This window comes from Muscardinus avellanarius (assembly GCF_963383645.1).
Source record: "Muscardinus avellanarius genome assembly, chromosome: 20".
NCBI classification, from domain to species: Eukaryota; Metazoa; Chordata; class Mammalia; order Rodentia; family Gliridae; genus Muscardinus; species Muscardinus avellanarius.
Window position 1 is genome coordinate 32,648,448 of NC_137806.1, and position 14,732 is coordinate 32,663,179.

Here is a 14,732-nt window from a genome sequence, read left to right on the forward strand (position 1 = left end):
AAGGAATCTTCATGGAGCCATTCTCTAGGTTAGCAGGGTGTGTGCGTGCATGTGTTGGCACACCGGGCTGCACATGGAACCCAGAGCCATATGCATGCTCAGCAAGCACTCTCCCACTGAGCTACGTCCAGCCTCCCGTGTAGCTGGGCTGTAGGTGTGCACCACCATGCCTAGCAGGACGGTAGTTTTTAAGTGACCTGCTGTGGACCCCTGATTACTGAACCCCTGGCCCTGTTTCTATTAGATACATCTGGATAAGCAAGCCTCGTCTAAAGTTGAAGGTGTAGGACAAGCAGCTTCAGACCTCAACTGAGGCTTGCGGCTCGAGGCGGCTGGGGTCCTGCTGTGTGGGCTACCAGGGAAGCGCCCTGGGGCTCCAGGACTCGATCCAGAGCCAGCATCAAAGACTGCTTCTGCTTCCCATTTGATTGTCCCAGGCCATTAGGGTTTTTTGGGGGGTCCTCCTGCCCTCTTCTCGGGGGCACTTTTTGGCAAGCACACCCCATCGCTCACTGACTTGGAGAGGAGGCGCTAGAGGCAGCTGCGCTCCTTTCCTGTGAAGCTGTACCACTCACCCCGCCCCGCTGGAGCTCATGGCGCCGGGGGCGGGTTAAAGATGAGGAAGGCCACTTGTCTTGTTGCTGCGTTTCAGAAACCGTCCCCAAGACCGTTCCTACCAAGCCTCAGGAGGACTGGCTCCAGGTCTTCAGCGTGGACACGCACACGAGCAAGCAGCTGCGGCACTTCAAGTTCCTGTCGGTGTCCTTCATGGCCCAGCTCCTGGCCTCCAGTCATTTTCTGAAAAAGGTGATGTGGTTCTTAAACGTGTTCATGACAGAATTATTCTGCTCTTTCTAAGGGAACCATGTTTTTAAACTAGTTAAAAATAGCTTCTCAAACAGCTAGTGAACACCCAGGCGTGCCTTTAAAGACAGCAGGGAAACTTTGCCATGAGAAGCGGCTTGGTGTGATCCGCCTGGGTTGAATGTATAAAACCCAGGACCCAGCAACGTCATTGGAACGCAGCGTGACGGAGTTAAGAGAAGCAGTGTTATGGCTCAGGGAGGGCGCTGAGCCCGATTAAATTGTGGTGTGAGGAGCAGTCGTGGCGGGGGTTTGTGTGGAGAGCCTGGGCCTTCGCAGGACCCACTGGAAGCACTCTCGGATCCAGTGTCCTTGCGGTCCTAATGGAACTCTCTTTGAATCTCAGGTGGTCGAAAGTGGGGGTTCGCAGGCTCTAAAAGGCCTGGAGCAGAGGTAAGTTACGTTCCTGCTTTCACTTTCTTTCTGGAAGTCCTTGCAAACGTACAGGCAATGGGAAGGGATGGAGCGTGAGACTCAGCTCCCGCAGCCCCGCTGCCGCTGCCAGGCTTGGCCGCACGTTCCTGATCATTCTCTGCAGACGCTTTTAGTCTCTGCGCCATTTGAAAGTAAGTTATAGATATTATGGCTCTTTCCTCTGATTAATCAACATTTCTTAAGAATAAGAGCCGTTTTTTTTGTTGTTGTTGTATTAGAGATGGAGTTCGGGGGCGTCTTCCTCTGAATTATACCTCCACCATTTTTTATTTTTTGCTTTGAAACAGGATCTCGCGAGGTCCCTGAGTCTGGGTTGCTGGGGCTGTCCTCAAACCTGTACTCCTCCTGGCTCAGCGGCCCACACAGTGGGATTACAGGTGTGCAGTATTGCGCCCTGCCAAAGCCGTCCTTATAAAACCAATCTGGTTACCAAGTTCCAGAGCCAGAGTGAGGGGTCCTTCCCCACAGAGGCTTAGTTTACTGCTTAGTGGGATTTCTCTGCGGTGATGACCCCTCTTTTCTCTCTAATTGTTGATATCGTTCAGTACAGAATCATTAGCCTTCTTTAACCACCCCACTCGGGCTGGACTCATGCGAGTCCTTAGATGCCTTCAGCTGCTGTTTGCTGAGTGCGTCTCCTGTGTTCAGGTTGCTGGAGACAGTGCTTAGCTATATCAACGCTGTGGCGCAGTCCATGGAGAGGAACGCAGACAAACTCACCGTGAAGTTCTGGCGCGCACTCCTGAGCAAGGCCTACGACGTGCTGGACAAGGTGGGCTCTCGCCGCCCCTAACTACCACTGTGCCTTTTACTGTTTCTTAGGTCATCGAGAAACTACTGAACTTGAAGTTTTACTTTAAAAATAAGTCTAGCCACACCTTTGCTATTTGATTTTGTTCTTGCTGTTGTTTTGAGGTACTAGGGATGGATCCCAGGGTATTCTACCCCCGAACGGCACCCCCAGCCCTGCTTTTTATTCTTTATTTTGAAACGGTCTCACTGAGTTGCAAAGGGCCTCACTAAGCAGTAGCTGAGGCTGTCTTCGAACCATGATCCTCCTGACTCAGCCTCCCAAATTGCTGGGATTGTAAGAATGCGCCACCACTCCCGGCCCTTGCTATTTAATAAAGTAAAGCTCAGAATTTCCTTGAAAAATAATCTCTGGGTCCTGGGTTCCATCCCCAGCACCACACAAAAAATCAAAAATAAAAATGTTCTCTGGGTGACTAGAAACAAACTCTCTGGGAGAAAAGAAACATTTTCCTGCAGTTATAAGAATATTCACCTCGAGTCTGATGTTGTTAATAGTCACGTAATACACTACTTCATTGACGTAGAATAAAATTAAAACATCTATTAGGCGTATTAGGTCAGTCACCGGCCTTGGAATTAGGATTGCCGTTCAGATTCACCCACATGGCCTTGAGCGGTTCATCATTCCCAGCACCGAGCCATTTGTTTGTTTTGTTTTAGTTAATTGTGGTTAGCAATGTCTACCTGGAGGTTATTTTATGAATTATGTAAAAAGTGTATAAAACTGCCAGGCACCCAGAGGTGTTCAGCAAACAGGCTATCTCCATCAAAGTTGATCTTTTTCTTTTTTTCTTTTCCTTTTGTGTTAAATATAAAACTTCTCTGTAGGTCAACGCCTTGCTGCCCACGGAAACCTTCATCACGGTGGTGAAGGGCCTGGTGGGCAATCCCCTGCCGTCTGTGCGCCGGAAAGCCCTGGACCTTTTGAATAACAAGCTCCAGCAGACTGCGTCCTGGCCGAGGAAGACGGTGCGTAGCTGCTGCCGCGCCGCAGGCCTGGGTGCCCGCTGTGTTTGAGAGAGCCGTGTCTGGCTGGGCCTGGGCTGCCCGCCTGTGACCTCAGTACTTGGGAGGCTGAAACAGGAGGATCGCAGGTTTGAGGACAGCCTCAGCAACTTAGCGAGACTGTCTAAAAATTTAAAAGTAATACCATAGAGCTTTGGGTGTAGTTCAGAGGTAGAACGCCTTGGGTTTAATCTCCAGTTACCCCCCCCCACACACACACACACACACAAAGAGCTTTATTTAAGACTCTGAAGCTTTTTTGTGGGTTTTTGTTGTTTTGTTTTGTCTTTTTTGGTGGTACTGGGGGTGGAACCCAGGGACATTCTACCTCTGAGCTATACCCTCAGACCTATTTTTTTTATTCTTTATTTTGAAACAGGGTACCTCCAGACCTATTTTTTTATTCTTTATTTTGAAACAGGGCCTCACTAAGTAGCCGAGGCTGGCTTCCGAACTTGAGCAATCTTCCTGTGTCAGCCTCCCAAATGCTGGGATTACAAGCGTGCGCCACCACACCCAGCTCAGTGGTAGCATTTAAAATTAAAATATACTAGCCGGGCGTGGTGGTGCACGCTTATAATCCCAGCATTTGGAAGGCTGAGACAGGAAGATCGTGGTTCACAGACAGCATCAGCTACTTAGTGAGGTCCTTTGCAATTCAGTGAGACCTTGTTTCAAAGTAAAGAATGAAAACTAGGGTTGGAGGTGTAGCTTGGAGGTAGAATTCCCCTGGGTTCCATCCCCAGTACCGCAAAAAATAAAATAAAATTGAAATATATTGTTATCCTAACATAATACTGTGTTGTGTGTGTGTGTGTGTGTGTGTGTGTGTGTGTGTGTGTGTGTTTTGTTTTGTTTTGTTTTGTTTTTTGGTGGTACTAGGGTTCCTGGAAACCTTTCTATCTCCGGGCTACTCCCAGACCTATTTTTATACTTTTTCATAAACGGGGTCTCTTAAGCCAGTGAGGCTGGCTTCGAACCTGCACGATCCTCCTGTCTCTGCCTCCCAAGCGTGAGGATTGCAAGTGTGCACCACCACATCCGGCATGTGTGTGTTTTTAAAAATGGGATGTTAAGCTGGGCGTGGTGGCGCATGCTTGTAATCCCAGCATTCAGGAGGCTGAGACCAGAGGATTGCAGTTTGCGGACAGTTTCAACTACTTAGTGATGGCCTTTGTAACTTAGTGAGACCCTGTTTCAAAATAAAGAATAAAATATAGGGCAGAGGGTGTACCTTGGAGGTCAAATGCCCCTGGGTTCCATCCCCAGACCTGCAAAGAAAATAATAATTAAAAAATAAAATAAAATGGGGTGTTAATTTAATAGGGATATAGATATATTGTACGATTGTTAAAGTAGAATTCAGCATAATGGAACTCTTGCTTGACAGGGATCTTACCTCGCCTTAGCCTAATTTCGACCCCCTTTCCCACTGGGGCGGCCTATAGAAATCTCAGCACCGCGTTTGCTTAGTAGAAGGAAAGCAGGTGGAGACTCTGGCTGGAGCCTAGTCATGTGGCCGGCCCCCCTGGGGCTGCGAAGGTGGGAAAATGGGCTTGCAGTTTGTGCGGCTTTAATTACTTCGTGATTTGTGTGTCCTCCTCAGGTTTACCGTTTCCTAAAACTGATTCCAGTCCTGCTGGCCATCGCGCAGCATAAGAAAAAGGAGACGGAAGAACAGGCCATCAACAGGCAGACGGCTCTGTACAGCCTGAAGCTTTTGTGCAGGAATTTTGGCGAAGCCAACCCCGAGTCTTTCGTGCCGGTGCTGCACGCCGCGGTGAGGCTGATCTCTCCGGAAAGGAAGGAGGAGAAGAACGTGCTGGGCAGCGCCCTGCTGTGCGTCGCAGAGGCAGCCTCCACCCTGCGGGCCCTGGCCATCCCTCAGCTGCCCAGGTGCGCGCTGTCCCCGGCGGGCGGAGCCGTCCTGCTTCAGCGATTCTCGGCGGGAGTAACATCAAAGTAGTGTTTTCTCTGTGGCGCGTGGGATTGAGCCCAGGAGGACTCTACCTCGGACCACGCCCCCAGCAGTTTTTTTTGTTTTCAAATCGGGTCTCGCTAGGTTGCTGAGAGCCTCACTACGTTGTTGGGGCTGGCCTTGAACCTGTGATCCCCCTGTTTCAGCCTCCCAGGCACTGGGATTAGAGGCGTGCGTCCCCATGCCATGCTGTAAGAGTCGATTTTTAAACAACTGGTCAAACTGGAAAACCCGGCATTACTGTGTCTTCGGACGCTTTGCCCTGTGGTGTTGCTGGCCCCCGGTTCCTCTCCCCTGCACCAGCTGTGGATGCAAAGCCGAGGGAAAGCTTGCTCATAGAGGGCCCAGGCCATGTGGTCTATCCCAGAGATGGACCCCCACCCCAGAGGGTTTGTGTATTTGCTGGGGATTGCACCCAGGAGCATTCTACCTCTGATCTACATCCCCAGCCTTTTTTTTTTTAACTTGGAAATAGGGCCTTGCTAAGTTGCTAAGAGCCTCGTTAAGTTGTTGAGGCTGGCTTTAAACCCATGATCCTCCTGTCTCAGCCTCCCAAGTCCTGGGATCACAGGCGTGCGTCACCACTCCCAGCTTGACATTGCTATTTTTAACAGTGTTGTCTCAGTCCTGCTGGCACTGGCGGCTGATTCCTTGCACTTCAGTCACATGAAATGTATAAACAATGCTTTGCACACTGGGACCCACCGTGCAGCCGGGGACGCAGTTGGGGCTTTTTCGTGGCAGCCCCTCTCTGCTCCCGTCTCGGTCTCAGCTCGGGCCCTCTGACGCTCGCTCCTTGCCCCCAGCCTGATGCCGTCGCTGCTGGCTGCGGTGAAAAGCACCAGCGAGCCGCTGCACAGCGAGGTCTGTCTGCTCAGCGCCCTGGCCGCGCTGCACAAGGTGGTCGAGACGCTCCCGCACTTCATCAGCCCCTACCTGGAAGGTGTCCTGGCCCAGGTGAGCGTGCTGGCGGCCGTAGCAGAGGATTCTTACATTGCAATCTCCTTTCTTAAGTGTTAAGTTTCTACTGATTGATAGATTACTTCTAAAAAGAACTGCCTGTCTTTACTCAACTCAAACACGAGCCTCTTTTTGTCTTCCGTCATCCTTTCTGCTTCATCCTGAACTGGCAGGGCCACTTTTCCTGGTTCTCCTCGTCTCTGCGGAATGTGTTGTGTTGCTTTGTTCCCGCCGCGGCGACTTTGGGGTTGGTCAGGAGAGCTGCCTGTCTTACCTTTTGTGGGAACTGGTGCCCGATAGGAAAGGTTTCTTAACCCTAAGGCGTTTGCACGGTGGAATTCCTGTTCCGCGGGTCAGTAGTTACCTGCCCACACTGTGGGCAACTGGCATTTGATCAAAAGTGCCCGCGAATGTGGCCAGCTCGTCCCTGGTTCTCGCTGTTGGGTACCGCTCCTCATTTGCCACTTAGGAGGTTGGAGCCTCCGCTGCCACTTACATGGTGCGCAGGATTTCCCAGCTCACACTTGACGCCAGGGCTCACACGTCGCCGTCTCCGGTGGGGTGACGGTCAGTGCAGAGTGCTTGCTGGAGTGACCCCCACACAGGAGGCCGGGCCGTGGGAGCGCCCTCCGTGTCTTGACGAGGAAGGACCTGGGTCTTCTCAGGATCCGCGGGCCTCCCTGTGTGTCTCCACGACAGCCATGGCCTTCAGCCCTGGCTCCCACTGGGAACGAGGCGTGTGCCCAGTGGTGCCTGCACTCAGGCGCTCAGCGGCCCACAGCTCGGGGCTGGCTTTGACAGGGATTCTGGCCGTAGCCGGGATGCATTCGGCGTCTGCCAAACACGAGCATCTGAACGACGTGGTGTCGTCGCCGCGCCTGTCTGAGCGTGGCTGTCAGCACAGATCTGTAATGGCCCCAGTCGCTGTTCTTTGTATTCCTGTAGGTGATTCGTTTGGAGAAAGTCACCAGGGGAATGGGTTCTGCCTCCCAGGCGAACACCCGCCTCACATCTCTTAAGAAGACCCTGGCCACCGAGCTGTCACCCCGAGTCTTGCTGCCGGCCATTAACAAAACCTACAAGCAGATCGAGAGGAACTGGAAGGTGCGGTCACATTGGGTATTGGCCCTGACGTGGTAAAGTTTCCTCTCCGAGAAGAGTACGGCTACCTAGTCCTGTGAAGACATTGCCGAGTCTAGAATACTAAAATGGCCTGTCTCTGCTGTCGTGTAGGACAACATGGGCCCGTTCATGAGCATCTTGCAGGAGCACCTCGGGGTGATGAAGAAGGAGGAGCTCACCTCCCACCAGGCCCAGCTGACCACCTTCTTCCTGGAGGCCCTGGACTTCCGGGCCCAGCACGCGGAGGTGAGTTGCCCTCCGCACGCTGGTGTCCCAGAGCGCCAGTCTCCCCAGGCAAGAGCCAGAGAAGAGTCTAGTGCAGCAGTCGTGCTTGCCAACACCCTAGAGTCGGCATTCCGGCTAGCAAACAAGCCTCTTCTATTTCCAGGAGGACCTGGAGGAAGTCGGGCCGACTGAGAGTTGCATCGTTGACTGTCTGGTGGCCATGGTCGTGAAGCTGTCCGAGGTCACCTTCAGGCCCCTGTTCTTCAAGGTGAGCCGCCCCCCCCCCCCGGCTTCTCCTTCATGCTGAGGTGCAAGGACAGGGCGAGTGGACAGCGCTCACCTGCTTTGTGGTTTTAGCTGTTCGATTGGGCTAAAGCAGAAGACGCCCCAAAGGACCGGCTCTTGACGTTTTACAACCTGGCGGACTGCATCGCCGAGAAGCTGAAAGGGCTTTTTACGCTGTTTGCTGGCCACCTGGTGAAACCTTTTGCTGACACCTTGAACCAGGTGAACATCTCCAAAACAGGTTGGTAGCTGCCTCGGGTCAGCACACGGCCTTGCTCTGCGCGCCTTCCACGGGCACAGCCAGCGGGAGACGGCCGGGGCTCGCTTGTTCTCCGGCTCTGGGCAGAGAAGGGTGAATTTGCGCTTAATTGGTGTCAGGTGCTGCATCGTGAAAAAGTGTTGTTATTAGACTAGTGAGAAAGAATAAATAGAGCCAGGCGTGGTGGTGCACACCTGTTATCCTGCACTTGGGAGACAGGAGGGTCACAGGTTCCAGGACAGCCTCAGCAAGTAGTGACTCATCTAGTGAGACTGTTTCCAAATAAGAAATAAAGTGGAACTGGGGCTGTAGCTCAAAGATAGAATGCCTCTGGGTTCCATCCCCAGTAACACACACACGAAATGGCCATTATTAGTAGTTATTGGAAGTAAATGTCAAACATTAAAATTGGGGCTAGGGATGTAACTCGGTGAGACAGAGATTGCCTAGTATGTGCCGAGGCTGGGTTCAGTCCCCAGCAGCACGCATGTGCGTGCGCGTGCTCCCCCCCCCCCCCGCCTATTCTCTACTGCTAATAAGTGACCCAGCTGAAGTAATTTAACTTGTCAAGCTTAACTCCAAAAGAAGAAAAAACCCTTTTCCGAAAGGCCCTCTATTTTACTTCGTCCGATTGTGACTGCTGGGTCATTTGCGCAGTGCCTCTGAGTGGCTTGTTTTCACTGTGGTCCACTCCTCGGTGTTGGGGATTGGACTGTGCGCTTTGGTTTTGGTGTCGCTGAGCTTCACTCTTCCTCTCCCCGCATGCAGATGAAGCGTTCTTCGACTCCGAGCAGGACCCTGAGAAGTGCTGCTTGCTGCTGCAGTTTATCCTGAACTGTTTGCACAAGATCTTCCTCTTCGACACCCAGAACTTCATAAGTAAAGAGCGAGCGGAAGCTTTGATGATGCCATTGGTGGACCAGGTAAGCGCGGCGCCTGTCACCGGGAGCCCGAGGCACTTCCAGGGTGCGGCTTCTCTGCATTGTAGAGCTCACAGAGTTTACTTTAGAATAGCTTAAAAGAGAGAGGTAGCCGGGCATGGTGGCGCACGCTTGTAATCCCAGCGCCTCGGAGGCTGAGACAGGAGGATCCCAGGTTCACAGCCAGCCTCAGTTACTTAGTGAGGCTCTCAGCAACTTAGTGAGACCCCGTCTCAAAATAAAGAATTAAAAAAAAAAAAAAACCAGGGCTGGGAGTGTAGCTCAAAGGTAGAATGCTCCTGGGATCAATCCCCAGTACTGCAAACAATACGTATAAACAAAGGAAATGGAGCTGGAGGTGTGGGTGGGGTAGAGTGCCCCTGGGTCTGGGTCTAACTCCTAGTCTAACCAAACAAGTGTGATTTTTTTTAACTGGGCCTCCTAGGGAACCTCTCAGGGCTTGGCTGCCCCTGGAGAAAAGCGCATCCAGGATTTTCTCCTTGTGGGGGAGGGCTGATGCTATGGGCTATGAGGGTCTGAGTTCCAGGAGGTTAGAAATTCACTCAGGAGAAGTACTGGACCAGACCTTATTTCTGAGCTGTTCATATCAGAGCCACAGGGGAAGACTCGAGGCGGGGCGTGTTTCCAGGCAGAAGGAAATCGTGGCCTGTGGCTCACGGTCCTGTTGCTCTTCACAGCTAGAAAACCGGCTTGGAGGGGAAGAGCGGTTCCAGGAGCGAGTGACCAAGCACCTGATACCCTGCATCGCGCAGTTTTCGGTGGCCATGGCAGACGACTCTCTTTGGAAACCCCTCAACTACCAGATTCTGCTGAAGACAAGGGACTCCTCCCCCAAGGTTGGCAACTGGGGCCAGCTCTGGAGCTACACTGTCCCTGCATCACCCACTTGGCCCTGGTGGCCTTGGGTGCAGGCCCCGTGTGTGCCCAGCAGGGGGAGTCGTCGCCCACATGGCCCAGGTGGGGTGCAGGCCCCTGTGCCCCAGCAGCGGGGGGTATTGTCATTTGCCATCTTGCACCAGGCTCAGGACTGCTGTGCCCCCAGAAACTCAACCTGAGACTTATTTTTCGACCTCCCAGGGTGTTTATAGAGATAATAGCAACCCACACACACCATAGTTTGGGAGGCGTAAACACTCGAGTGCTTCCTGAGGACTCCTAAGTCCTGAACAGCAGTCTTGCGTTTCTCCTTCCGTGTGATTGTGAGTGTGAGGAGATGCTTTCCTTTGGTCGGTCCCCAGGGCCCCCCTGGGCTAGATGGAGCAGCGGTCGCTCCTCTGTCGGCGTGTGGCTTAGGCTTTGTTAAGTGACGGTGACAGACACGACTTGAAGATGAAACCCCACACCTGAAGCTTCCAAGTGGTGTTAGCGGTGAATCGCCATTGCTCAAACCGATCACCCCGTTAGACCTGCACTGGCCAAACAGACCAGAGCTGACTCTGGTTCGCAGGATTTATTGGTTCCGATTTATAACGTTTCTTTATAAATCAGGGCGTGAACACAGACGGTTGTGAACGCTCATCTTAAGTCGCAGGTTCTTCCATACTCGCAGCATCACATTTGTTTTATCTTTTGGTTGTAAATTATCAAGAAACCCCTGGTGGACTCTTAAGTAGTTCCAGCAGTGTTTCCAGGCTGGAAAGAGAGCAGTTCGATCCCAGCGTGGTTTGCTGGCAACCGCTCCTTGTCATAGACAAGGCACAAGAAAGAAAGACACTTTTTTTTTTAATTCTAAAACTAGGATGTTGTGTCGGTGTTTTTCTCATCAGCACTGAGATGAGCGTGTAGCCACGTGTGGCCCCGGCCCCTTCGCGCCAGGGCAGTGGCGACCGTGTCGGGGGTGTGGGCGGGTGTCCTGCGGGCGGCCGAGCCTTTTCAGCCCAGGTCGGCAGCATCTCGGGCGCCTGGCAAGCTGGGCCGCTCCGGGGCAGTCAAGTTTGGTAACATGCTTGAGATGGCACGTGGCATTTTATTTTATTGGAGGTGACCGAGCTTAATAATGAAGGGAAAGGAGTGCGGGTGAAATAAGGTTGAGTTAGAGCTTGTCTCGCCGGGCGTGGTGGCCACGCTTGTCATCCCCGCGCTTGGGAGGCTGAGACAGGAGGATCGCGCAGGTTCACAGCCAGCCTCAGCTACTGAGTGAGGCTCTCAGCAACTTAGTGAGGCCCTGTTTCCAAATAAATTATAAAGTAGGTCTGGGAGTGTAGCCCGGAGGTAGAAAGCCCCTGGGTTCCACCCCAGTACCACCAAAAAAAAAAAGAGAGCGCGCGCGAGAGCGAGCTTGTCTGTCCCCGTGGAGACCTTATTAAACCCAGCAGGACCCGCTCAGTGAAGGGCTCCCTCCCCACTCGCACCACAGGTCCGCTTCGCCGCCTTGCTCACCGTGCTGGCCCTGGCGGAAAAGCTGAGGGAGAATTACATCGTGCTGCTCCCGGAGTCCATCCCTTTCTTAGCAGAGCTGATGGAAGGTAGGTCCCCAGCTCCCAGGCAGTCACTGCGGTAGGACGGTGTGGGAACGGTGCGGGCGGCGGGCGCCGGCCGGGCGTGTGTGCACACGCGCACATTCATACAGACTCTAGTTGTCTTCGCTCACGTCACAGTTTTTATGGGTGAATATCTTGGACCCAGTGTGGGGTAACCATATCAAAATGCCTAGTGCCGCTAAGATGCAGTGGGCGCCCACTTTAGCGATGACCAGCACCTACTGGGCGCCGCCGTAGCTGCGCTCGTTCCGTCCCACCGCGTGAACGGCAGAATCCCTGTTTTACAAAGGGGAAAACTAAAGGCTTATGTGTTTTAGCTTGCGAGTGGGAACAGCCGGCGTGACGGGCCGCACGCTGGCTGGACGCACACCCCGCGCCGAGGCCTGTGGCTGTGCCGGCTGTGTCCTCAGTGCTCCGTCCTCTCGGCCACCGAGGGCGGGCCCATGGCCGTGCTCCCTGGCGCCATGTCTGCAGAGGACGGGGACCTGAGACGCAGGCAGGCCCTGGAGACGGGCGCCCGACACCCACACTGACGGGGGCTTTTTGTTTCCTTAGACGAGTGTGAAGAAGTGGAGCGTCAGTGCCAGAAGACCATCCAGCAGCTGGAGGCCACCCTGGGGGAGCCGCTCCAGGGCTACTTCTGAGACCCCGCTACCTCACTCTCCTGAGAGTTGCATCTTTTATTTTTATGTTGGGGTGTCTGGCACCATGTTGCTTTTGGTGCTCTTACGCCCCTGGGACGCCTGCAGGCCCCTCATGGCTGCTTCGCAACGTCCCCTGTGCGGCCACCTGCACAGCTGTTGAATAGTAAACAGTACATGACGTATTTATAGACTGTGTTTTCGTTGAGTGTGCTGCAGTCTTTTCTGAGTGGTGTTAGTATGACGGGCAGCTCCTTAGCCCACGGAGCACTTGCTGTTCCCGTGGCTCCCCCTGGCTCCCTCTGGATCCCCATGCCCCCCTCCCCGGTGCGGTGTCTGCAGTGCTGGCAGCCATGTCCCCTCAGCTCACCACCCCAGGCAGACGGAGCCTCCCAGGGTTCAGCAGGTGCTCCCGACTGTAGCCGCCAGCCCCGCCCATGGTGAGAGAGGCCGCCACTGGCGCCTTCACCTTGTCGCGGCTCTGGATGGCTGCTCTGCACCCCGATCGTCCCCTTTCTCCATGGACCTTTGGGGGGCGGGGACAAGCAGTGTGGAGCTTAGAAGACAACCCGCACCTGGTGGCCACAACAGCGGGGGCCCAGGAATGGGTGGCACGAGGGCGCCCTCCATGAGGAAGACCGATGGTGCGAGGAGGTTACGGCACAGCTTCCCCGAGTCTGCAGCTCTCGGGGTGAAGTCGCAAAGTGAGGACTCGGGTAAGATTAAACCAGCACTGCCGTGCGCTCAGTAGAAGAGGTGGAGACCTGCCCCTACAGTGGCTGCACTGAGACGGGGCTTTTGTCCCAACAATACAGAAACCGCAGAGTTGACACGCGCACGGCGGCCTGCGGGCAGCCACAAAGCCACTAGAAACGCTTTCTTCTTCAGGACCGTCCTGGTAGGTTCACTAATAAATACCAATAGCATTCTTGAAAAAACAATCTTACAAGCGGGCGTGGTGGGCACGCTTGCGATCCCCGCGCTTGGGAGGCGGAGACAGGAGGATCGCGCAGGTTTGAAGCCAGCCATGCTGGCTTAAGAGACCCTGTTTCCAAATAAAAGAATAAAACAAAAAATGGGTCTGGGAGCGTAGCCCGGAGGTAGAAGGGTTTCCAGGATCCCCAGTACCACCAAAAAAAAAAAAAAAAAAAAAATCTCAGGACTCTGGGTCTGTTCTATCAAAGAATTAGTCTTAATAGCTTCATATAAAACAAAAATGAAGATGACGTTAAGACTTGCTGGAAACGATATTGGCAGGCTTGTTTCTCCCAAGCGCCTTTCCGGCTCTAGCATCTCTGCTAGGCTTGTGCACCCTGGTGTTCTTTGTGGACACAGAACCCTGGGGGATTCTGGAGCCTTCTTCCCTCCAAACCCCCATCCCTCTACGTCTTCATGAATTTGGCAAGACTCCACACAGTATGTTAACATGGAAATAATTAAGGGCAGCAGTGTAAACACAGTACTTGGTTTAAAATAAGATAATGGTATTCTTTTCAACACATGGATACAAGGAATATCTAACCAAATCTGTTATGAAGGTATTCCTAAACCCTGGCAAAATTCTGTCCGGCAGAATCTGATTTTAGCTTTTAGCATCTCTCCACCCAAGCCTTTGAAATCTTTTGTAACAAGATCTAACCTGTAAAGATTCTCACAGAACTTCTGCCAACCTTTCAAATGATAGAAAACTTACAGAGACGCAACAGTTTAGCCTGCTGACACAGGTTTCATTTTAATCATTTGGAGCAGAACGACGTCTTGGTCTCGGCCGCGCGATGCTGGGCCAGGAGAGCAGAGGCGAGGGTCGGTTTGCACCAGAGACATTTTTCCGTCACCTCTGCCTGGTCGTTGGTCTCTCACGGTGAGACTCTGCTTCCCAGCAGTGCTGTTACACGCTCACCAAGTCTCACCCGGACGGGGCCTCATCACGCACAAGCACTTCACAGCCTGAGCTGGTCCAGCCTCTGCGCACTGGCCAGAGGTGCACAGACTTTGACCTGCTCCTCAGACAGCTGTCAGCTGCTTGGCGCCGCATCATGGTATTTGGGTTTTGTCTTGTTTTGGGGTTTTTTTTGCCTTAATTTTATGGTCACACTTAGATGTTATTCAGTAAAGCTTACAGCGTGGACAGCTAGGTGGTTTTTTTTTGGGGGGGGGGGTCTGGGGATGGAACCCTGAGGCATTCTACCTCTGAGATCTACTCCCCGCCCTATTTTTATTCTTTATTTTGGAACAGGGTCTCACTACGTTACGGAGGGCCTAAGTAGCTGAGACTGCGAAGCGCGATCCTCCCGTCTCAGCCTCCCGAATGCTAGGATGACAAGCGACGCCCGGCTTAGCTAGGTGTTTCTTACACTAAAGATGGGTTTTGAGATGAAAGCATCAGCTCTTGTGGGGTAGGACAGATGCTGAAGGTTACGAAGGCGGTCGCTGGGGAAGCAATAGTGTCTTCTCTAAATTAGTATTTCATGTAACTTACAAGTGTGAAACCCTTAACCTCGAAGGAGCCCGGGCGCATGTGTGCACAGTGCTCACCTGAGCAGCAGGGGCAGGGGCAGGACCGCGGGGGACACCCAGCTCCCAGCACGGTGCCTATGAGCTACTGTGGCACAGCACACGCTTCACGAGGACTTGTTGAGTGGTTTTAAAAGACAGGGCCGAGGGGGAGAGAGGAGCGCCCCACTGCTCACGCTGCCGTTGCCCTAAGCTCCCTCCTCCGGTGCT

At 53.2% G+C, this 14,732-nt stretch overlaps 1 protein-coding gene across 1 annotated transcript in view; it reads left to right on the forward strand.

Moving 5' to 3' along the window:
* The window catches only part of HEATR1 (HEAT repeat containing 1), a gene marked incomplete at both ends in the record, with an annotated part of 43,862 nt that extends 31,851 nt beyond the window's left edge, over positions 1–12,011 (forward strand). Inside the window, 14 exons of the mRNA XM_080717139.1 lie at positions 653–807; positions 1,211–1,257; positions 1,948–2,071; positions 2,941–3,081; positions 4,724–5,013; positions 5,902–6,052; positions 7,001–7,159; positions 7,289–7,423; positions 7,566–7,670; positions 7,760–7,928; positions 8,715–8,869; positions 9,565–9,723; positions 11,244–11,352; positions 11,923–12,011. Of these exons, the coding sequence (XP_080573265.1) occupies positions 653–807; positions 1,211–1,257; positions 1,948–2,071; positions 2,941–3,081; positions 4,724–5,013; positions 5,902–6,052; positions 7,001–7,159; positions 7,289–7,423; positions 7,566–7,670; positions 7,760–7,928; positions 8,715–8,869; positions 9,565–9,723; positions 11,244–11,352; positions 11,923–12,011 (1,988 nt within the window). The remainder of the gene's footprint in view (positions 1–652; positions 808–1,210; positions 1,258–1,947; positions 2,072–2,940; positions 3,082–4,723; positions 5,014–5,901; positions 6,053–7,000; positions 7,160–7,288; positions 7,424–7,565; positions 7,671–7,759; positions 7,929–8,714; positions 8,870–9,564; positions 9,724–11,243; positions 11,353–11,922) is intronic.
* Positions 12,012–14,732: the final 2,721 nt, after the last annotated feature.